Raw genomic sequence first — 23,490 nt, 5'->3', positions numbered from 1 at the left:
ACTTTCACTATTCATGCATCCAGGAACCTGTTTTCCACGTTTCAAAATATTTCAACAAATTATTACTAATCAGCATCCAATAACCCTTTCTCTGTTTTTAAATCCTGGACAAGTGCTCATTTTGGCTGCAAACCGAAAGACCCTTCTAGTTAGGCTAAATTCCTATGGAAAACGGCCGCTACAGACAGACCTGGCTCCTCCCCTGAATTATATAATCTATACCCAAAGCATAAGGCTCTCTTCGGTCTCCTCCCACAAGATGTCCCATGACCTGTTTAACCAGGACCAAATACAATGTTTCAAATTATCTACAGCCTAGGGGCTTCCAAACCAAATAATTTTCCATTAACCCAGCTATCTGCAAACAAGTAAATACTTCTAAAATCTATCAGAATATTCACCCTACAAAATCAAGGATTACCTAATTTTTACAACAGCTTAATCACAGTTTTAGTAGACTGTCTGTATGTATCTTACCCAGGTTTTTTAATATCACTGCAACAAATATAGAATATAGCAATTTCTTACGTTCATCACACAACAGTAATATGATTAAAATTCAAGGTTGCAGAGAGGCCATAAGTGGATGAATGCAGAGGTCTTGGCGGTTGTGAGGCTGGGGAATTCACTAGGATATCTTGGAGGGACTGAGATATAGTGTAGATTAAGCAGTGATCTGATTAGGGAAGGTGGTGGCATAGTGGTATTGTCACTGGGCTAGTAAACCAGAGACCCGGAGTAATGCTCCCAGGTTCAAATCCTGCCACAGCAGATGGTGAAATTTGAGTTCAATAAAAATCTGGAATTAAAAGTTTAATGATGACCATGAAACTATTATCGATTGTCGTAAAAACCCATCTAGTTCATCAATGTGCTTTAGGGAAGGACATTTGTTGTCCTTACCAGGTCTGGCCTACATGTGACTCCAGCCCCACAGCTCTTAACTGCCCCCTCAAGGGCAGTTAAGGATAGGTAATAAATGGTGAATTAATTTTTTAAAAAGGTACATTTTAGAATACTAAAGGGAATTGGGAAGGTAGACACAGGGCGGGATTTTTTTGGTCCCGCTGAAGGTGACCCACAATACCTTTCCCGATCCCGCTGAAGGTGACCCACAATACCTTTCCCGATCCCGCTGAAGGTGACCCACAATACCTTTCCCGGTCCCGCTGAAGGTGACCCACAATACCTTTCCCGATGACAAGGCGAGCAAGCCATCACAGACACCGGCAGATCGGAAGATCCCACTACTGGACTGTGGTGAATTTTGCCTTAGCCGCTGGAAAACACGCTGTGGGGACCCAGTGATCCCGCCCACTAATTGGTTCTCCCTCCTTGTATCTCCAAACAAATCAATTAAAACTTAGAATTTTAGCTAAGCTGGTTGAAAAAAAAATCCATGCTAACCTTCACATGAGGGAGTAAAGAAATGTAGAAAATATAACCCAGAGGTCCATAAAGTTAGTTCAGGTGTTTCAAAGGGTGATGAGATTTAAAAAGCTGATATGGCTAACAAAATGGCATACAAGGTTCAATGGCTCAACATGACCTAGTGTTAGCCCGATATCTTTAATTACTTGTTACAAGAGTAAATGAAAAACACATCTTTAAAAGGTATTACCTTTAACTTTTCATCCTGTGTTTCTTCAATAACAACCGTTGTTGTGGGCCATGTTAGTATGCCTGGGACAATCTTACGATTTACCATAGTTAAGGATTTTGTGAAAGGGTCTAAAGCATCAGCAAACCTGGGGGAAAGCCACAATGGAAAATGGAGAAGTATTAGCTGAAAAGAACCAACATTGTGTGTTTCGGTATGCTGCAGCTGAATATAGGCAGCAGATTGACAGGGGTGGTGGTGGGGGAGAGAAACGTAGACAACCACAACATGAACCAGCACAAAATAAGCTGTACAATGGGATCGACGTTGTAACTATACAAGGCTCAACCTGGATCAAGCCCATCTCTATAACAACTTTTGTACCAAGTCTCACAGCACAGACTCCAGCTGTCGTTAATTACGCAGGGAATCTGCTACACAAATTGTCTCCAGTTCCTTTATCATAACCATTGACCCTGGATACAGGAACACAGGAACTTAAGAGACATAAATAGGTCATTCATTTCCTCAGGTTGGTTCCTGGGACAAGAGGGTCGTCCAATGATGAGAGGTTGAACAAACTGGACGTATACTTTCAAGTGTAGAACAAGAGACAAACTCATAGAAACATACAAGATTGTGTAGGGGCTTGACAGGGTAGATATAGAGGTTGCTCCCCCTGGCTGGAGAATCTACATAGGGGCACAGTTTCAGGAAAAGGCATTAATTATTAGGACTGAGACATGGAGACATTTCTTTACTGAGGATTGCGAATCTTTGGAATTCTCTACCCCAGAAGATCTTGAATGGTCCACTGTTGAATTTATTTAAGACTGAAACTGGCAGATTTTTGGCCTCTCAGGAATTAAAGGAGATGCAGGCAGGTGGACAAGTGGCGTTGAGGTGGCTGTGATTGTATTAAATTATGCAGCAAGCTCGAAGTGCCGTATTGGCTACCTCCAGGTCCTATTTTTATGTTTTCAAGCCTATTTTATTATTCTATTAGATCATGGCTGATCTGTACCTCAACATCAGTTACCCACCTTTTCTCTCTAACTCGACACCGTTACCTAATAAGACCCATCTACCCAAGACTTCAAATGACCGAGCCCTGATTTTCACTGTTTCATGTGAAAAAGTGCTTCCCGATTTCACCTCTCGATACCTTCACAATAATATTTTAAAAGATTTTGTCGCCTTGTTCAACGTTCCACCAATAGAGGAGTGTTTATCTGTATATAGCCTACCAATGTCTTTATCATTTTAAACGCCACACAACCAGATCACCCCAATCATCTACCCTCGAACAACTTAAGCATTACTTCCTGACTTTTGTAATCCACACCCATGGAAATAAAAGGCCACATTTCATTAGCTTTATTGGGTCATTTATGTTGAATCTCTTCACTAGCTTTTTTAGTGAATTGTGCACATGGACACCTAGATCCCATTGCTCTTCAACAACACCTGGTTTCTCACCATTATGAAAATACTTTAATTTGCCTTTATCCGATCTGAAGTGGAAACCCTCACGCTCACCGACAATGAAATCCATCCACTGCCCACTTATGTCCCTTTGTAATTTCTATTCCAATCTACACTACTCCCAATTCACGGTCAACTGCAAATTTGAATAAACAACCCTCTTGGTCCTTCTTCCAAGTCATCAATATGAATAGTGGAAACCACTGGTTCCAGTACAGGTCCTCGAAGAATACCACTGGTTATATTTTGCCAATTACCTTGTCATTTTTTATGTTTGTACGTTTATTTGGTTTGACACAAACCTGTTCTGCCGGAAGTACACTTTGCCAAGTCCGTAGAATGCCAAACAGTCAAGCCGCTGTTTTGGGAACTGTTCCAAGATTTTATTAAATTGATTTTCAGCCTCAGTCAGCTCCTAGTCAGGCAAAATAAGAATTAATGACTCCAGGACAATGAAGTATATGAGAAAAACAGGAGATCTCAACAGTTATCAAGCTGGGGCCAGTTCACATGTACAGCGGGTCTGTTGAGACTTGGTCCTTAGGACATGGAAGCGGGGCTAGGGTATCTTCAAATAGCAATTACCTTGGTTGGTGGGAGTTGTCAGTTCTTGGTTTATTTCCCTTTTGTACTGGACTATAGATTTTACTCCTCTTTATTCATTGGATGTGCACATTGCTGGCTTGGCCAGCACTTATTGCCAATCCTGAATTACACTGGTGACTTTTAAGCGCCAAACAAATGCTGAATCACATATGAAATGAAATGAAATGAAAATCACTTATTGTCACAAGTAGGCTTCAAATGAAGTTACTGTGAAAAGCCCCTAGTCGCCACATTCCGGCGCCTGTTTGGGGAGGCTGGTACGGGAAGGCATACCTGACAATATAAATGTGGTCACACCCAAGGTGCAGGCAGCGAAATGGGTGACCACCAGAAGGGGCAGGCAGTCAGTGCAGGAATCACCTGTGGTTGTCCCCTTTATCGTGACAATAAGCGATTTTCATTTCATTCATTTTGGGAACAGTGGCCACAATTCAGTTAAGTTTTAAAGTGCTGGTGGACAAGGATAAGAGTGGTCCTAGGGTGAATGTGCTAAATTGGGGGAAGGCTAATTATAACAATATTAGGCGGGAACTGAAGAACCTAGTTTGGGGGCGGATGTTTGAGGGTAAATCAACACCTGACATGTGGGAGGCTTTCAAATGTCAGTTGAAAGGAATTCAGAACCGGCATGTTCCTGTGCGGAAGAAGGATAAATATGGCAAATTTCGGGAACCTTGGATAATGAGAGATATTGTAGGCCTCGTCAAAAATAAAAAGGAGGCATTTGTCAGGGCTAGAAGGCTGGGAACAAACAAAGCCTGTGTGAAATGTAAGGAACGTAGGAAGGAACTTAAGCAAGGTGTCAGGAGGGATAGAAGGGGTCACGAAAAGTCATTGGCAAATAGGGTTAAGGAAAATCCCAAGGCTTTCAACACGTACATAAAAAGCAAGAGGGTAGCCAGGGAAAGGGTTGGCCCACTGAAGGATAGGCAAGGGAAGCCAGAGTAAATGGGCGAGGTACTAAATGAATACTTTGCATCAGTATTCACCAAAGAGAAGGATCACATTGAGATCCAAAAAGACGCGATGTTGAGCGTCTTGAAAAATCCCTGATGGGATCTATCCCAGAGTACTGAAGGAGGCTAGAGAGGAAATTGCTGAGGCCTTGATAGAACTCTTTGGATCCTCACTGTCTTCAGGTGATGTCCGGGAGGATTGGAGAACAGCCAATGTTGTTCCTTTGTTTAAGAAGGGTAGCAAGGATAATCCAGGGAACTACAGGCTGGTGAGCCTTACGTCAGTGGTAGGGAAATTACTGGAGAGGATTCTTCGAGACAGGATCTACTCCCATTTGGAAGCAAATGGACGTATTAGCAAGAAGCAGCATGGTTTTGTGAAGGGGCGGTCGTGTCTCACTAACTTGATAGAGTTTTTTGAAGAGGTCACAAAGATGATTGATGCAGGTAGGGCAGTGGATGTTGTCTATATGGACTTCAGTAAGGCCTTTGACAAGGTCCCTCATGGTAGACTGGTACAAAAGGTGAAGTCACATGGGATCAGGGGTGAGCTGGCAAGATGGATACAGAACTGGCTAGGTCATAGAAGGCAGAGAGTAGCAATGGAAGGGTGCTTTTCTAATTGGAGAGCTGTGACTAGAGGTGTCCGCAGTGATCAGTGCTGGGACCTTTGCTGTTCGTAGTACATATAAATAATCTAGAGGAAAATGTAACTGGTCTGATTAGTAAGTTTGCAGATGACGCAAAGGTTTGTGGAATTGCGGATAGCGATGAGAACTGTCAGAGGATATAGCAGGATTTAGATCGTTTGGAGACTTGGGCAGAGAGATGGCAGATGGAGTTTAATCCAGACAAATGTGAGGTAATGTATTTTGGAAGGTCTAATGCAGGTAGGGAATATACAGTGAATGGTAGAACCCTCAAGAGTATTGAAAGTCAGAGAGATCCAAGTGTACAGGTCCACAGGTCACTGAAGGGGGCAACACAGGTGGAGAAGGTAGTCAAGAAGGCATACGGCATGCTTGCCTTCATTGGCCAGGGCATTGAGTATAAGAATTGGCAAGTCATGTTGCAGCTGTATAGAACCTTAGTTAGGCCACACTTGGAGTATAGTGTTCAATTCTAGTCGCCACACTACCAGAAGGATGTGGAGGCTTTAGAGAGGGTGCAGAAGAGATTTACCAGGACGTTGCCTGTTATGGAGGGCATTAGCTATGAGGAGTGATTGAATAAACTCGGTTTGTTCTCACTGGAACGACGGAGGTTGAGGGGCGACCTGATAGAGGTCTACAAAATAATGAGGTGCATCGACAGAGTGGATAGTGAGAGGCCTTTTCCCAGGGTAGAGGGGTCAATTATTAGGGGGCATAGTTTTATGGTGCGAGGGGCAAGGTTTAGAGATGTACAAGTTTTTTTACACAGAGGGTAGTGGGTGCCTGGAACTCGCTGCCAGAGGAGGTGGTGGAAGCAGGGACGATAGTGACATTTAAGGGACATCTTGACAAATACATGAATAGGATGGTAATAGAGAGTTACGGACCCAGGAAGTGGAGAAGATTTTAGTTTAGATGGGCAGCATGGTTGGCGCAGGCTTGGAGGGCCAAAGGGCCTGTTCCTGTGCTGTACTTTTCTTTGTTCTTGTTTGACAGCAGATTTCCTTCCCTAAAGGGCATTAGTGAACCTGATGGGTTTTTATAAGCACAGTGGTTAGCACTGTTGCTTCACAGGACCAGGGACCCGGGTTCAATTCCCGGCTTGGGTCAGTGTCTGTGCGGAGTGTGCATGTTCTCCCCGTGTCTGCGTGGGTTTCCTCCGGGTGCTCCGGTTTCCTCCCACAATCCCGAAAGATGTGCTTGTTAGGTGAATTGGACATTATGAATTCTCCCTCAGCGTACCCAAACAGGCGCCGGAATGTGGCGACGAGGAGCTTTTCACAGTAACTTATTGTAGTGTTAAATTCCAGATTTTTATTGGATTCAAAATCTAGCATCTGTCATGGTGGGATTTGAACCAAGGACCCTGGGTTTCTGGATTGCTAGCCCAGTGACAATACCACTATGCCACTGCCTCCCCGTAAATTTGTTTATTGGAATGGGCTAGCAGGTCTTCAAAATAAAATGGTATTTTCCAAGTTCCACTAATGGAAAACTGTTAGTGTGCACATTCTGCTTAGCTATAAATAAGGTTTTATCATTGTTGTGTGTTCTTCAGGATCATACAATGTATTGGGTAAACAGTCCTCCTGAAGGCAGCAGATGGAAAGATCGATCAGTGTGTTGGCTCATTCTGGTGAGAGAAAACCCACCTCATATCGTAATTACTAGTGTCACAAGGATAACTGTTCTTAATCAGTCAGCAAACATTTTAATTTCCTTTTCAAAATCACATTTATATGGTAGCTACACCTCAATAGGAAAAAATGCAAACCAAACGGCGTTGCTAATATTTGATACTGCTTTGTATATGCAACAATATACAGTGTTTAGCATTTCATAAAAGCATCAAAATCACTTAATAAACCACCAGCAGTCATGCTCTAGGGAGCATGTACCTTTATTTGCTGCTGCAATCAAAGTGCCACCTAATGCATTTTTCTGAAACATTCACCTTTACAATTGCTTAGCAAGTGAAACCAAAATTGTCAGCTGATTAATTCTTTATTGTGGGGATACCCAAAACCATTTTTTTTCTTCTCATACAATTGCTTTGTTATATATTATGTTCACAAACTGTGGAACCAGAGAAAAGTTACAGCACCAAAGGAGGCCATTTGGCCCATCTTATCCATGCCAGCCTTAAGACACCCAGATGCCCTTTCTAATCCCACCTTCCTGCACCCGGTCCGTGGCCCTATGGTTTACAGCTCTTCAGGTGCAGATCCAAGTTCTTTTTAAAAGAGTTTAATGAGTCTGCCTCCACCAACTCGGGGAGAAAATTCCAGAGACACACTATTACCCTCTGCGTAATAGTTATTCCTCATGCCCCCTCTACACCTTCTGCCACTTATCTTGAATCTATGTCCCCTGGTTCTAGAATTCTCCACCAAGGGAAACAATTTTATCTTGCCCACCCTATCACTTCTCCTCCTAATTTTGTTCACCTCAATTAAGTCACCCCTCAGTCTTCTTTGTTCCAAGGAAAATAACCCCAATCTATCCAATCTCTCCTCGTAGCTACACTTTTTTAGCCCTGGCAACATTCTTGTCAATCTCCTCTGCACTCTCTCCAGAGCAATTACATCCTTCCTGTAATGTGGCGACCAGAACTGCACACAATACTCCAGTTGTGGCCGCACCAGTGTTTTATACAATTCCAACATTATATCCTTATTTTTATATTCTATACCTTTGCCAATGAAGCAGAACATTCCATACACATTCTTTACAAACTTGTTTACTTGAACTAATGCCTTTAGGGACCTGTATACTTGTATGCCAAGATCTCTCACTTCATCTACCCTCTTAGTGTATTCCCATATATTGCGTACTTCTTATAACTATTTGACCCCCCCCCAAATGCATGACCTCACACTTGCGTTAAATTCCATCTGTCACTTTATCGCCCACTTCACCATTCCATCTACATCATTTTGGAGATTATAGCTATCATCTACACTGTCCACCACTTGGCCAATCTTTGTATCGTCTGCAAATTTCCCAATCATGCCCCCCACATTCATGCCCATATCGTTAATCTATAACACAAACAGTAGGGGGCCCAACACCGAGCCCTGTGGAACACCACTTGAAACAACTTTCCATTTCCAAGGGCAGCCACGGACCATTACTCTTTGTTTCCTGTTACTAAGACAACTCTTTATCCAGTTTGCCAAATTGCCCTGCATCTCATGGGCTTTTACTGTTTTGATCAATGGGCCTTGTGGGACCTCGTCAAACATCTTGCTAAAACTCATGTACACCACATCCATTGCTCTACCTTCATCGACCCTTCTTGTCACTTCCTCAAATAATTCAATCAAATTTGAGAGGCAAGACCTGCCTTTAACAAATCCATTCTCACAATCCCTGATCAGTGCATGCTTTTCCTATCTCCCAGGATTGATTCTACTATTTGCCCATCACCAACGTAAGACTAACTGGCCTATAATTGTTTGGCACCTTTCTGATAGGAAATTGTTTGGTACTTCCTTCTGTCCCTTTTCAAACAATGGAATCAAGTTTGCATTTCTCCAGTCCTCCGGTACCTCCTTTATGTCTAGTGAGGATTAGAAAATGATCCTCAGAGCATCTGTTATCTCCTCCCTGACCTCTTTCAGTAGCCTCAAAAACAATCCATCTGGTTCTGGCAACTTATCAACTTTCAAGGATTCTAACCATTCGAGAACTTCCTCTCTCTTTATGATTATCCATTCCAATAACTCAAGTGGTCCTCCTGGACTACTATACCTGCATCATCTATTTCTTTTCTAAACAATGTCATGTGAGAGTCCCTTTAAGAAAAGTGTGTTTTATCAACAGGCTGCAGTGATGTCATTGTGTGGGTGGAGCTGGAATGTGATTCTGCTTTTTACTTTTGTTTTGAGCTAGAAGTTCTTTTTGGCTCTGTTTTAGTGTCACTTTCAGTTGGAGAGCTGCATTCAAATTAAGCAGACGTATACTGGTGTCTCTCTGTATGTTAAACAAGGTGTTTAGATCACTTGATTTCAAAGTAATACCTGTACTCCGTAGAGAATTCAAACCTACTGTCTTTGTTAAAAATGTTTTGGCTTATGGATGTTGTTAGGAAAGTTACTAAGGGCTACCTATAGAGTACTGTATCTTTTTGGGGGGTTATCAGTGTTGGTAAGATGTTTACTATGGGTTTCTAAAATGTTAACTGGATTCATAGAATAAACATTGTTTTTGTTTTGAAAATACTTTAGATCGCTGTTGCATCACACCTGTAAAGTGGGCCCTTGTGCTCCCCATAACCAAAATCTATTCAATGTTGTGGGTCAGGTGAACTCCATGATATACTTTGGTGTTCTCTAAACCCTGGCCCATAACAACAGGGAGACAAAATATTCATTTAAAACTTCTCAGCCTCTGCATCTACACACGAGCTCCCTTCATCTCGGAAAGGTGCAATTTTTTCCTTAGCTAATATATTGGTCAAACATCTTGGTGTATTTAACTTTACTTGCTAATCTTTTTTCACGGCCTCTCTTTGATTTCCTTATTTCCATTTAGACTTCGTCCCTGCACTTCTTTTACTCGTCTGCAATGCCGAGTCCTTTGTGCCGATCGTATACTTTCTTTTTCGGTTTGATCTTCCCCAGTATTCCTCTAGACAACCAGGGGGTATTTAGGATCTCACTTGTTAGTGCTTCCCACTAGATTTCCACTAATTTATCTTCTAGTAATGCTGGCCAATCCACCTCAGTCAAGACCCTTCTCATTGCTGAAAAATTTCATTTCCCCCAGTTCAAAACCTTTACTCCTGCTTTATCTCTGTCCTTTTCTTTGGTAATACTGAACCTTAATTGAATTGTGATCACTATTCCCGATATGGTGGCCAACTGTCACTTTACCCACTTGCCCTTCTTCATTCCCCAAGACTAGATCTAGAATCGGTTGAAAATATTTCCCTGGACACACTGCATAAATTCTTCTCCCTCAGTTCCCCTTATACTGTTCGAGTCCCAGTTGATATTGGGATAGTTAAACGTCTCCAACTATTATTGCTCTCTTGTTTTTATAGGCAGAGGTTTGCCTACATACATGCTGTATTTTTGACTTCATCCAACATGCTGCAACTATAGTTTGTTAATTTTTAAACAATTTTGTTTAAAATGGGGAGGAGGGGTGTCGGGAGAAGTGCTCATTGCTTTTTCGGATGGTAATGGTCCTAGCCATAAGCAGAAAATGCTTTGTGTCCATAGGCAAATGTATCGCTGTATTAATTGCACCATAGCGGTACACAAGGGTCAGAGGGTGTATTTGGGTATGGAGGCAGAAAGGCCCCCAGTTTCATCCCTGATCTGGTTAAGCTGATTTGATTAGCCACGGAGGAAACACAATTCACCTCAATGCCCTCCCTCTGCATGGGAGGAGAATACTAGCCTGCATTCCTACTCCTCACTGGCATCCAAAGATTGCTAGTTATATTTCCGTGAGAGAATATTGGGTGAAGGCACTTGGGCAAGGATCATTCCCAGGATTTATTAGGATGCTTGCATCCAATGTCAAGATTCAAAAAGGAGAAACTGGCACTTGAGTGAGGTACTGGTGTGCTAATTGCAACCAAGGAACTATATCTCAGTACTACCATCAGGAGGATGTTGAGATAACAGACTACCAAGGGGTCCACTGATTAGGTTATGATAATTTAATCTATACACTATGCATTTCAAACATGCTCACTTATATTAATAATTTACAACTCACAGAAAATAAAACGAGAAAATTCTGGGTCCTACCTCAGGCAGTCCAATGCCAAGAAGGGCACAGGCATGACCATAAATAATTATCACATAATCGTTAGTGGACAAAGACAATTCCTAGAAAGGGCAAAAAATGATTAGATATGCAATGACTATTCACGTCGGCATAGCTGACAAATTAGAATCTATGGATTTATGCCTTTAATTAAAACGAGAACATTCTTGGAAATTATGGGCTGGATTTTACGCCCAGCATATCGGTCCCATGGACAGTTGCAGAAGTGGCCGTAACATCTGCCGCTGCCCAGTCCCATGGCTCCGCAGTGATTTAACATCCATTGTGACATTAATTACTTTGGAGCATGACTTTCGACTCCATCTGGGGAAGTAGCCCTGCCTCAAACAGCTGCCGGCCATCCAGGAGCAGTGGCCAGTGCACAGACTGTTGCTGAAGCTGGATGCATGGTAATGGGGGGGGGGGCTGCAGGTGTGAGGTACTACCCGCTGGGGCCAGGTAGCTAGACCGGGTGAGGAGGCAATGGGGATAGGATGGAGAAAAGCAGGTGAGTATCCAGCTGTGAGGGGGCTTTCTATCGAGAGAGGGAGTCCATAAAGGAGGCTCACACCTTTCCTGCCCGGATAGTGTTACCTGCAGGGTTCCAACCTCCCAGCAGTATCAGCCGCCATCCGTTCAATAGAGGTGCTATTTTACTTGGCCAACTGACCCCTCCCCGCCACTCGTAAAATTATGGCGGCGCAGGGAAAAACGTGCACTGCATTCTAGGGCCCCCTGACGTGCCCAACATATTGACTTCACTGAAGCCTGTTTGAGTAAACTCTTCCCAAAGAAGGTCAAAAAAGTTCAAAGGTGTTCTTTCAGTGAGATTTCAATTAGGCGGTGTGGTGTCAATTTTGTCTGATAATTGTAAGTTTTTTTAAAAATCTGTTGCTAAATTATTCTAAGATTTTATTGTCAGTAAATTATCAAGAAGAATTGTTAGAATTTGAATAGGTTAGAAGTATAATAGGTTCAATCTTTGCCTTTAACACTGTTATAGAATGTTATTATTATGCATCTTCTTATTTAAATGCATGCTGATGTCATTAAAGCGCTGTGATGTTTAGTTGTTGTTACCTGTGTATATTCCCATTTAGCAACTGTTAGTTCTGATTCTATTCTGTTACTCTTATTCCAATGTTTAGCTATCTGCTCCCGATTGAGTCCATACTGTATTTTAAACTTTGTTATTTTTCTATATTAAAGATTAACTTTATTAACAATGCATTTCGACTGTCTCTTTGTGGTCAAGTTAGCACAAAAACCGAATGGAGTTCTAACTGAAAGTAATTAAATAATTTAAAAAGGTAAAGACACACATTATGTGTTGTATCATCCTAATACCAGTTTGTCCCAATGATTACAGGCTATATCACTGATTAATTTTAATTAAGGCATTCTTTGCCATTGCCTTGTTGTACTGGCTGGTGCATATCTTAATACATTGTTATAAACTGCACACACATAGTTGCTACGGAGTACAGAATTCTTTGCTGAGTTCAGTGTTGTCTTCAAAGTCATGTGTTACCTTCATAAGATGGCTGTTTTAGCATTGCTAACTCATGTGGAGTGAATTGATCGACAAGTGGAAGGCTTTAAGAAAAATTGCTATCCAGAATGATTTACATAATGCTCCTGTTAAGCGACCCGTGACATTTTACGAGATTAAAAATGCTGTATAAAGGCAAGTTTGATAGCACAAAACAGAAAATATGGAAATACAGAGCAGGTCTGCGGTTGGAGAAGAGGCATCCCAATAATTCGGATGGGAACCATCTTCAGAATTTCTGCTTTAGATATTAGCGATGTGTGTCCCTTTATTTTACATTTATGGCCTTTGTGCTCATCTCGTTACCTCTATAGTCGCTTTGCAGGTGACAAAGAACAAGGTCTCTCTCTGGTATCTGTAGAGAGCATTAAAAACCCAACATACTTCTATAATGTGCCACCCACTGGATCTATACCACAGGTTTCTGTATATGCAGGCACCAGTTCAGGAATTTACATTTTGTGTCCTCATTCTGTACAACGGAGTCCAGCAGCATTACAGAAATTGGCTCCAAAGTATTTTGTTAAAAAGGGCAATCTGAGGGGCAGCACGGCGGCATAGTGGTTAGCACTGCTGCCTCACGGCGCCTGGATTCGGGTTGAATCCCGGCCACGGATCACTGTGAAGTTTGCACATTCTTCTTGTGTCTGGGTGGGTTTCGCCCCCACAACCCAACGATGTGCAGGGTAGGTGGATTGGCCACGCCAAATTGCCCCTTAATTGGGGGAAAAAAAATTGGGTACTTTCTTGGGCTAGAATTAGCTTACTCAGAACAAAGTCAATTATCTAGAACACTTTGAAGGTGTTATTGGAGTGGGGGATTCTTTGGCATAGTTCAGTGTTTCAATGCTCAAAGACAAAATGCAATTTAGGTTGAACAGTAAATGCACCATGGTAGGAGCAGTTGAAGGGGAGTATGAGACCATTAATTAATTTGATTTATACAAGTGCAACCTAACCAAGATGTATCATAATTACAAGCTTAAACTAGGATCTTTTGCTGGGATCAGTTGTGTCAGAAAATTCATTCCATTGGAATTTGTAATATTAAGCATCCAAGTGAAATTAAAAACTGCTGAAGGGTGCACAGATTTCCCATATATTTAATATTATTTTGTTCACTACAAAAACGGAGGTGAAAGGACAGGTCTCATACTCAAGTTCATTTAGCATGCGAAAACAGAATCCAAAATTGGATCATGGACAGAATAATCATAAACATACCTCAAGTTTTTCATGATCCACTAGGTTCAGCAACTTTATAAAAGCATTTTTTGCATTGTGGGCACGCTTGTCCAATAAGGCTATGTATCCATCATGAATAAGAGACTTCAATTTGCTCATTATATTGTCTGAATCATTTACAGGCATCAGAGTCTAACAAAACAAAGTAATCAGAGGCTACTAAACTTTGTTTGCATCTTCAAATGTTAAAAAGTTTTCACATTTCTGAATGGCCTCATCTCTCCCCATCTCTAGTCCGACAGCCTTCCATGTGTTAATCTAAATCTGGTTTCTTCAGCATCCCCAATTTTAATTGCTCCACCATTCTTGGGCATCCCTTCATTTACCTAGACTCTAAGCTCTCGAATTCCCCCTATAACCTCTCTCCCTTTCTATCTCCCTTCAAGATGCCACTTAAAATATAAATCTTTAACCAAGCATTTGGCTATCTACCCTAAAATTCACCTTATGTGGTGTGACTAATTTTGCTTCGTAAAACCATATATATATATAAGGGGCGGCAGGTTACACAATGATTAGCACCGTTGCTTCACAGTGCCAGGGACCCGGGTTTGATTCCCAGCTTGGGTCACTATCTGTGCGGAGTCAGTATGTTCTCCCCGTGTCTGTGTGGGTTTCCTTCGGGTGCTCCGGTTTCCTCCCACAAGTCCTGAAAGATGTACTTGTTAGGTGAATTGGACATTTTGAATTCTCCCTGTGTACCCGAATAGGTGCCATAGTGTGGCAACTAGGGTATTTTCACAGTGGCTTCATTGCAGTGTTCATGCAAGTCTTCTAATAAGTGACACCAGTAAAGATTATTGTAACACTTTGGGATTTTTAAGGCACAATGTATATTGTTGCTGTTGACTGTCCTTCAGCGTAATTCATCCTTTAAAAATCAAAGGCACAATCAACATGTACCAGGTACAATAATGGGAAATACGATAGAAAATGGTATCATGCATTATATGTTGGTAACATATAGGCAGAGCATCTCTAATGTGTAATCTTTCCTGCTTTCAATGAAAGATGAGGGAATGGTATAGAATTCCAATACCAGCAGTATCAGACATTCGGGGTTGAATTTTACAGGGGTTGGGGCCTCAGGGAGTAAGACCTCCTGCAACAGCAGTCAAATAACCAGCTTTCTGGTCCTAGCAATGGCTCTAGGAGCAGTGGCCTCTGCTGGGACTCCGAGTCCTGAAAAGACATTCAGCAAAGGAGCTCAGACTTTATGCTAAGTGGGGTCTTGTCAGTGCTAAGGTGGAAAGCCCCAGCAAGGTCGACAAAGGGATTAGAATGGAGGTGGGAATGAAGACCTGCAGGCAGGGGAGGAGCGGCATTATGGAAGAGGGACACTCTGATAGGCATTATGATTACCAGAAAAGCACAAATCACACTCACCCACCCTTAACCTGCTACCTAACTTGACCTGTGAAACCTGCATGGGCCAATGTGACCACAGGTAAAATCCGAGGGGTGCTATTTAAGGGCCTCAATTAGCCCACAGGCAGGTAGAACTCCCAACACCTCCAGTCACTGGAAAAATTGTTGCAGAGGCATGTAGGCAGGCATACTTTATGGACTTTCTCATTTAGATAGTGAGGCTTGATCCCAAGGTTATAAATATGCGTAATAAATTCCCGTTATAAATTATAAATTCCCGTAACAGCCTCCCCGAACAGGCGCCGGAATGTGACGACTAGGGGCTTTTCACAGTAACTTCATTTGAAGCCTACTCGTTACAATAAGCGATTTTCATTTTTCATATGCAGTAAGTGTTTAGCCAAGCAATAATTAAATATCTTGCTGTCACCTTTTCAGGGTACTGTGAAAGACGGGTCTTTAATCCATTTCTTTCCTGGTTTCTGTTGGAATCACTTTTGTAACTTTCACATAATGGCTTAGTTGGTAACTTTGAATGCTCCCTGCAGTTCATAAAACAAAAGCAAAAAATTATGAAAAATAGTGGCTCCTTTTGTGTTTAAAGAGATTAATGCCTGTAAATGTATATCGTATGGGATAGTAAAAAGAATATGTTAGAAAACTAAAGTTAAGATAAAATGCTTAATTCATCTCCATAACAAGCAAGCATTTTGGATCTCCACTCTGCAACCAGCTAAGTGCAAAACAAGATTTTGTCCTATCCTACAATTAACCAATTCTGATTCGCAGTTCCCATACCAGCCTCCCTGAACAGGTGCTGGATTGTGGCGACTGGTGGCTTTTCACAGTAACTTCATTTGAAGCCTACTTGTGACGAAAGCAGTTTTCATTTTCATTTCAATTAAAGAGGCAGAACTCACCAATAGGTACTCATCAACAATTCTGCTTGCTAACATATATTTTTCCTTTGAGCAGTTGCAACATATCATTAACAATATTTCAGCTCCAGATCATCTCACTGAATGAGCAAGCAAAATCTGCACAGCGCAAGTAATTCAATGACATTGCCATCACTGAATCCTCCCCCATCAACTTCCTGAGGGTTACCATTAACCTAAAACTGAACTGAACCAGCCACAAATATTGTGGCTACAAGATTAGGTCACAGGCTGGGATTCTATGGTGAGTAACCAACCTTCTGACTCCCCAAAGCCTAAACATTATCTAAAAGGCGAGAGTCAGAAGTGCAATGGAATACTTGACTGGAGGGGTGAAGTTCCTACAACACTCAAGAAGCTCGACACCATCCAGGAAAAAGCAGCCCACTTGACTGATGTCACAGAACGATAAAATCCCTGTAGTGCATCCTACCGAGTCTGCACCAACCCTCCAATAGAGCACCCTGCCTAGGCCCATTCCCCCACCCTATCCCAACCTTCCCCTCCATATTCCTGTAACCCCACCCAAACACCATAAACATTCACTCCTCTACCACCAATGCACAGTGGTAGCAACATCACAAGATGCACTGTGGCAACTCATCAAGCCTCCTTTGAAAGCACCTTTTAAACCTGGAAATTTTAAGAACAGGGATAGCTAATGCATGGGAACACAAATTCCCTTCCAATTCGCAAACCATAGTGATTTGGAACTATGTTGCATTTCCTTCACTTACACTGGGCCAAAAACATGGAACTGTTTTTAACGGCACTGAGAGTTTCCCTACACCAGAAGGGCTGCAGTGAATTCACAAGGCAGCCCACCACCATCACAAGGGCAATTAGGGAAGGGAAACAATATTGACCATGCCAGCAACATTTACATCCTATGAAAGAAAAAAGACTACTCAAGGCTCAATGCACTTCTGGAGTTTGGTGCTCTGTGAAACAATATTCTGTAGAACTGAACTCTGTGCTGCTTACTCCACACATTAGTAAAAACCTCCTGTATTTATACTTCCAAAAATTCCAAAGGCCATAGTCAGCACCTATCAACAACAATTACCAGTTTCAACTAGTCACCTAACTGTGCTTGTGTACCACTGGCAACACTGTGAAATAAACTTTAACCTTAACCTGTAGTTGTAGTTACGTAAAATGGTAAACACAAAAAATAAGGTGGTACATTTTTTTCTTTATCATATAAGCAGACTTACTTTTTGATATTTAGCTCCTCCTTTAATCCATCAGTCCTTGTTCTTCCACGATCTGAAGAAAAGCAAATTTGAAAAATAATGAACATAAAAAGATAAAATGGTAAAAGGTTTTCAATTCAGATTAAAATCAGTTCTTCATTTTAAACCGATTAGTCACTGAACCAACCTTGGCTCGGAATTGCAGGGACAAAATAATTATAATTCACCACTGAGATCAAATATTTCAGAAATGTGAAAATAAAAACTACGATGACTCAATTGACATTAAAGTGGTGCAGCAGAAATGATTGAAAATACTTCCATTTGTTCGGTGTAGAGTGATGAAAGATAGGAGACACACATGGCAAGAATGACAATTGACAAATAGGAAATTGAAAACACACAACTATCAATGCAGTGTTGAAAGATTTTTTTTTTTTATAAATTTAGATTAGCCAATTATTTTTTCCAATTAAGGGGCAATTTAGCGCGGCCAATCCACCTACTCTGCACATCTTTGGGTTGTGGGGGCGAAACCCACGCAGACACGGGGAGAACGTGCAAACTCCACACGGACAGTGACCCAGAGCCGGGATCGAACCTGGGACCTCAGCGCCGTGAGGCAGTTGTGCTAACCACTAGGCCACCGTGCTGCCCTTGTGTTGAAAGATTCTTGAAATGGCACAGCGTACTTGTAAAATATGCAGCGCCACAGCAGTACAATGACTGACTCACAGTCTGATACGAGAAGCTTCAGATTTCAGTTGGGCTGTCCTCTCAAGTCTGTAGTGCTCAACGGCAGAGACACACAGACATAAGGTGAGAAAGCAGATGCAGAAAATGCTAGGTAAAGCATGGTGGTTTAAGTGCAGAAAGAAAATGTTGGGGTAATGATGTAACAACTTTCTTTTTACAACAATTTATTTTCCTCTTGAACAGGAATAAAGAGCAAAATCTACTCTAGTAGAGAATGCAGTTGGTGCGTGTCAAGAAAATACACACAGGTAAAATTTGAAGAGTGCAAGAACTACACAAGGTACAAATTGCAGCCAAAAACAACCATGATTCTCATTAAACTACAATACGAAGGATCACTGGACTTAAAAATGATAAACGGACCACTTAAATTTCTGCATCTCAATCAGAACGATTTTAATCTTCAATTTTTTGTTGAATTAAATTCCTACAATAAACACACATCCTGATCATTTCCAATAACTGACTTTGGAATATCACTGGATAGACTTGCAGCAACTCCAACACTAATGCGGTGTTAGTTCACTAATGCAAACAGTGCACCTAGCTAGAGTTAAAGGAAAATTAAACAAAGACTTTTAACGGCATAATTGACCAAATTTGGAACTTTTCTTAAACCGAAAAGATGACACCAAGAGCTTTTTATACATAAATAAAAGGGTTGTTACTTTCATCTCGCTGCTTTTTAAGGAATCTTTCTTTCTGCTGAATTAAATCCCGAATTCCATCTGGAACATCCTTGCACAACTGTTGAGCTTTGGTATTAGCAGCAATAGCTCGCTTGTGTTCTCCCAACGAGAACAAGGCATCACACAGACGATAATGACCCTGGCAAATTAAAGTTCAGCATCAAAACAAGAAATTTGAACTAGAATCCTTTCATAAGGTATATCAAGAAAGAAAGTGTGTACAATACTCATTTACACTTTCAAGCTCGGGGGCCAGTTTAAATCAAAAAGATAACACCAAGAGGTATGTCTTCATAAATACAAGTGTTGTTACTGTCATTTCACTGCTTTTTATGGAATCTTTCTTTCTGCAGAATTTAATCTCTACTTCCATTGGAACATCCTTGCACAACTGTTGAGCCTTGGTATTAACAGCAATAGCTCGCTGATGTTCTCCCAATGAGGACAAGGCATCACACAGACGATAATGACCCTGACAAATTAGAGTTAGGCACCAGTTGGCTGGACAGTTGGTTTGTGATGCAGAACAAGGCCAACAGCGTGGGTTCAATTCCTGTATCGGCTGAGGTTATTCATGAAGACTCCACCTTATTAACCGTGCTTCATGCCTGAGGTGACCCGCAGGTTAAATCACCATCAGTCAGCTCGCCCCCTCAAAGGGGAAAGCAACCTATGTCATCTGGGACTAAGGCCACTTTACTTTCTTTTTACACTTTCAAGTACATGACTACATCAACCTGCCACTTATTCTAACCGAAAAATCTGCAACATGCTATTTTGAATTACTCTGTATACAAACATATGAAACAGCGCATACCCACATGTACAAAGATCTGGACAACAGGCTTTGGTTGATAAGTGACAAATAACATTTGTGCCACACACATGCCAGGCAATGGTCATCTTCAACAGGAGACAGTTGAAGCAACTTCCCTCAGCAATTCCCATTGCTGAATCCCCCATCAACAACATCTTGGGGTTATCACAGACTACAAATTAAATGCACCATCCACATAAATACAAGAAAACGTCAGTGATTGGGTATTCTGATTTTCCAAAGTCTTTCTACCATCTACAAGGAATAAGTCAGAGAGGTGATGGAATACTCTCCAATTACCTGGCATTACAACACTCAAGAAGCTTGACAACCGTTTGATCACAGGAACCCATTTGATTGCACCCGAAGCACCAGCTTAAACTTTCTTTCCTTTCATTACTGTCGCACCACAGTTGCACTTTATATCATTTACAAGATGCACTGCAGCAATTTTGCAAGGCTACTTCGACAGCACAAGCCTATGACGTCTATCACCTACAAGAGCAAGGGCAGAAGACTGATGGGAACACCCATCAGCTGCACATTTCATTCTGTGCCATCACCATCCTCGCTTTGTAAGCATATTGCTGCAGCTTCATCAATACATCAAAACCCTGGAATTCCCTATCCATCAACACTGTGCATATATCTACACCACACAGACTGCAACAATTCAAAAAGGGAACTCACTGACCTTGTGCGCGCAAATCGGGATGGGCAATAAATGCTGGCTTTGTCAACGATGCCCACATCCCATGAATGAATAAGAAAAATATTTTGTTCAGCTATCCCATATCAGTGCTGTATCAAGATCATGAGTGATCTCGGTCAGCTCAACATGGTTAACTACTTACGTTAATAATTTTGTAAGTTGATTGAAACAAGTCCTGCAACTTGGCCTTGAATAAACATGTACCAACTGCAATGAGTTTAAATTCTAGTACTGAAAAGAATGACAGATATTTGCAATATTAAGTTTAGCTTTGTTTACCATGACAGCGCCACAGGATACAACAAAATGATCCTGAAAGCCATAAAATATTAAACCATGAGCAAGTTATAATAAATGCCTGATGTTATATCTCTCAATTATATTTTCTGTTCTGACCATCCTTACAAGGTATATAAATTGAATATGATTGGGATGCAAATATCAAAATTAGCATTTTCCAGTGTGTGTTGCGGCAACGGCGCTAAGCTATTTATTTCAGTATAAGTTTGTCCTCAATGCGTCATCTCCAAGAAATTTGAAAACATGATGATATGGGATATAATGATGAATACATGATTGTGAGTGGGGCAGAAGGGCGAGAATTGTAAACAGTAAAAACTAACCTTGGGCCAATTAGGTTTCAAGACTATGGCTCGTTTTCCATCACCAAGTGCTTTCCTATAAAGAAAAATAATATTCTCAAACAACCCTTTCAACTGATAAGCAGATAAAGTGCAATTTTGTCTGCTGATATTTAGCAAAGACGCTGCAACAAATTCAGTTTAAGTTAAAGATACTGGAGGGCTGCTGCTGCCACTCGGAGCATGTCTCAGCAAAGAGTTAACACCTTCCGGAAAGGATCTGCAAAGTCCTCGACACAACCCGGACGTACTACGCACGCACATTTCATCATCCAACTATCACATGTTAAGCAGACTATTGTCTGGAACAGGTTTGCAAATATAGTCACACCCAACTCAAAACTGGTTCAGCAGCTATCTGGTTGTTCCTGGCCTTAGGTAACTCTTAACAACACACAGCTTCTGATAAGAATTACATTTTTGTACAAGGCAAAACTGACTTCGCAAACACTTTCCTCATCGCTGATTACAAAAAATGTTGACTTGTGCAGGACCCCTTCTCCAAAGTCTCTTATTCAACTCTGGGTTTTAACCTGGCAAAGTACATAAAAAATATAATCTAACTCAATCTAAATCTTCAAATTTTTCATAAAGTATGTGTGAAATGACTGAACGAATGGACCAGAATCAAGCAAAAAGAACCAATTTGGCAATTTTCTATAAAGCCCAAAGGAATGGTGTAATGGTCAAGATTTGGTCCTCAGCTATCTTCCCCAATATATGCTTAATTAAAAAGGTTTTTTTTGCAAATCGCTTCACAATATCTGCCTCCTAAGCAGAGCAGTTTTCTGCACACTGTTCCCCTCTGCTAAAAACGTGCAATGCTCTACACTTTAGAACACAAATCATATTTTAGCAACTCACATTGGATACACTGAGGAGATGGTTCACCTCATCACAAAGCTGATCACCGTAGAGGTTTGATTTAAAGTGATATGGAGGGTGCAGTTTGAAAAATGGGGGGGGGGGGGGGGGGGGGGGGGGGCGCGCGTGTAGGATAGAAAAAGAAAACAATGCCAGCAGCAACATTCTATCAAATCTCAGCCTACTTCCAACAAGGGTGTCTGGATTACCATCAGAAACAGTTCAGTTTCTTTCCTGCAAGAACTGTACCCCTACAACTACCCAGCTGAAATCAGCTAAAGGCATAGACTAGAGTGTGGAATTTAGAGCAATTTATCAGAATGCTCAGCTGGATGCTGGATAACCTTGCTTACCCAACAGGAAAACTAGCTCCAGCAAATCTACATACAACTAGAAAAATTCTAAAACATGAAATGAGAGAATTTTCCAAACACCATGCAACAATTCATTTAAGTTGGAGAGCTTGCAGCTGGACTTCAGAAGTGCTTATGCGATATCTTTCAGCTTCTTTCCACCATGACAACAATTACTACATTGCAAAAGTACTGAATTGGTTTTTAGGACCACCTGGGGCTGAAGGTGTTATAAAAGTCTATTTTTGTAATAAAGTAAAGTCATTTTTGTAATAAAGTATAGCAGAACATATATACACAAATTTCCATCGAAAGCCTCTAGTTTAATTATAATTTTTTTAAATGTATCTTGCCGTATCTTGTTCAAACTTCACTAAAGATATACGGTGAGACTTTTTGCTCCCAGGACTGAACGGAAAGAAATCATTGGTTTAGAATGATGTTTCTGAATCGGTTTGTTTCAACTATCGAAACATCACTTCACATCCAAAGAAAGTACTTAATTATAATTTTTCAAACTTTTTTAAATATAAATTTAGAGTAGCCAATTAATTTTTTCCCATTAAGGGGCAATTTAGCATGGCCAATCCACCTAGCCTGCACTTCTTTGGGTTGTGGGAGCGAAACCAACACAAACAAGGGGAGAATGTGCAAACTCCACACGGACAGTGACCCAGCCCGGGATTGAACCTAGGACCTCAGCGCCGTGAGGCTGCACGGCTAACCCACTGTGCCACCGTGCTGCTATAATTTTTCAAACTTACATGTAATTTTCAATTCGTAAAAGGCAAAGAGCTCGGTTTCCATATAGAAGTTCATTGTCAGGTCTAAAAGAGATTGGAAAGTAATGTAATCATTAACCTACAGTTTAAAAAACATAACTTTCTATACACCTTTTAGTTTAAATTCTCTCCCTTGGGATCATTTAATTCCCATGAGACAACTGCTTACAAAAAATTAAGTAACACTCTTGACCTAGAAAGTGAAAAGGGCACTGAGACTACTCCTGAAAGCATGGGTTAAGTTTAGCAAGTTGGAATAAAGATTTGCTGGAGATCTGTGATGATTGTGGTGTTTGTCCTTTGAAGGGCAGCATAGCAGAATAGGATCACCTGGTTTGAGGGACCAAGTGGAACTGACGGGGTGCAGCACCAGCCAGAAGACAAGTAGGGACTGATGCAGCTGGTGGGCTGCCCAGAGCAGCCAGGGCCTGCTGGCCTCTGTTGTTTTTCCTTATTAATAAATAACTTCTGTGTTCCTGACCAAGTTTGTTAA

At 41.3% G+C, this 23,490-nt stretch overlaps 1 protein-coding gene across 7 annotated transcripts in view; it reads right to left on the bottom strand.

Moving 5' to 3' along the window:
- Window positions 1-23,490, bottom strand: part of ttc3 (tetratricopeptide repeat domain 3) — a 137,000-nt gene that overhangs the window by 77,213 nt on the left and 36,297 nt on the right. For all 7 annotated transcript variants that reach the window (XR_005461199.1, XM_038801482.1, XM_038801486.1 and 4 more), the window contains 9 exons: window positions 22,980-23,042; window positions 20,981-21,035; window positions 18,808-18,967; window positions 17,405-17,456; window positions 15,680-15,791; window positions 13,861-14,013; window positions 11,066-11,146; window positions 3,388-3,500; window positions 1,622-1,748 (listed from right to left, as the gene is read on the bottom strand). Coding sequence is in view for 6 of the 7 variants with exons in the window: in XM_038801482.1 (XP_038657410.1) it covers window positions 1,622-1,748; window positions 3,388-3,500; window positions 11,066-11,146; window positions 13,861-14,013; window positions 15,680-15,791; window positions 17,405-17,456; window positions 18,808-18,967; window positions 20,981-21,035; window positions 22,980-23,042 (916 nt within the window). In the remaining variant the exon portion in view is untranslated. The remainder of the gene's footprint in view (window positions 1-1,621; window positions 1,749-3,387; window positions 3,501-11,065; window positions 11,147-13,860; window positions 14,014-15,679; window positions 15,792-17,404; window positions 17,457-18,807; window positions 18,968-20,980; window positions 21,036-22,979; window positions 23,043-23,490) is intronic.

Source organism: Scyliorhinus canicula, chromosome 7 (genome assembly GCF_902713615.1).
Source record: "Scyliorhinus canicula chromosome 7, sScyCan1.1, whole genome shotgun sequence".
NCBI classification, from domain to species: domain Eukaryota; kingdom Metazoa; phylum Chordata; class Chondrichthyes; order Carcharhiniformes; family Scyliorhinidae; genus Scyliorhinus; species Scyliorhinus canicula.
The sequence above is the reverse complement of the archived record's forward strand: the minus strand, read 5'-3'. Positions and strand labels throughout refer to the sequence as shown.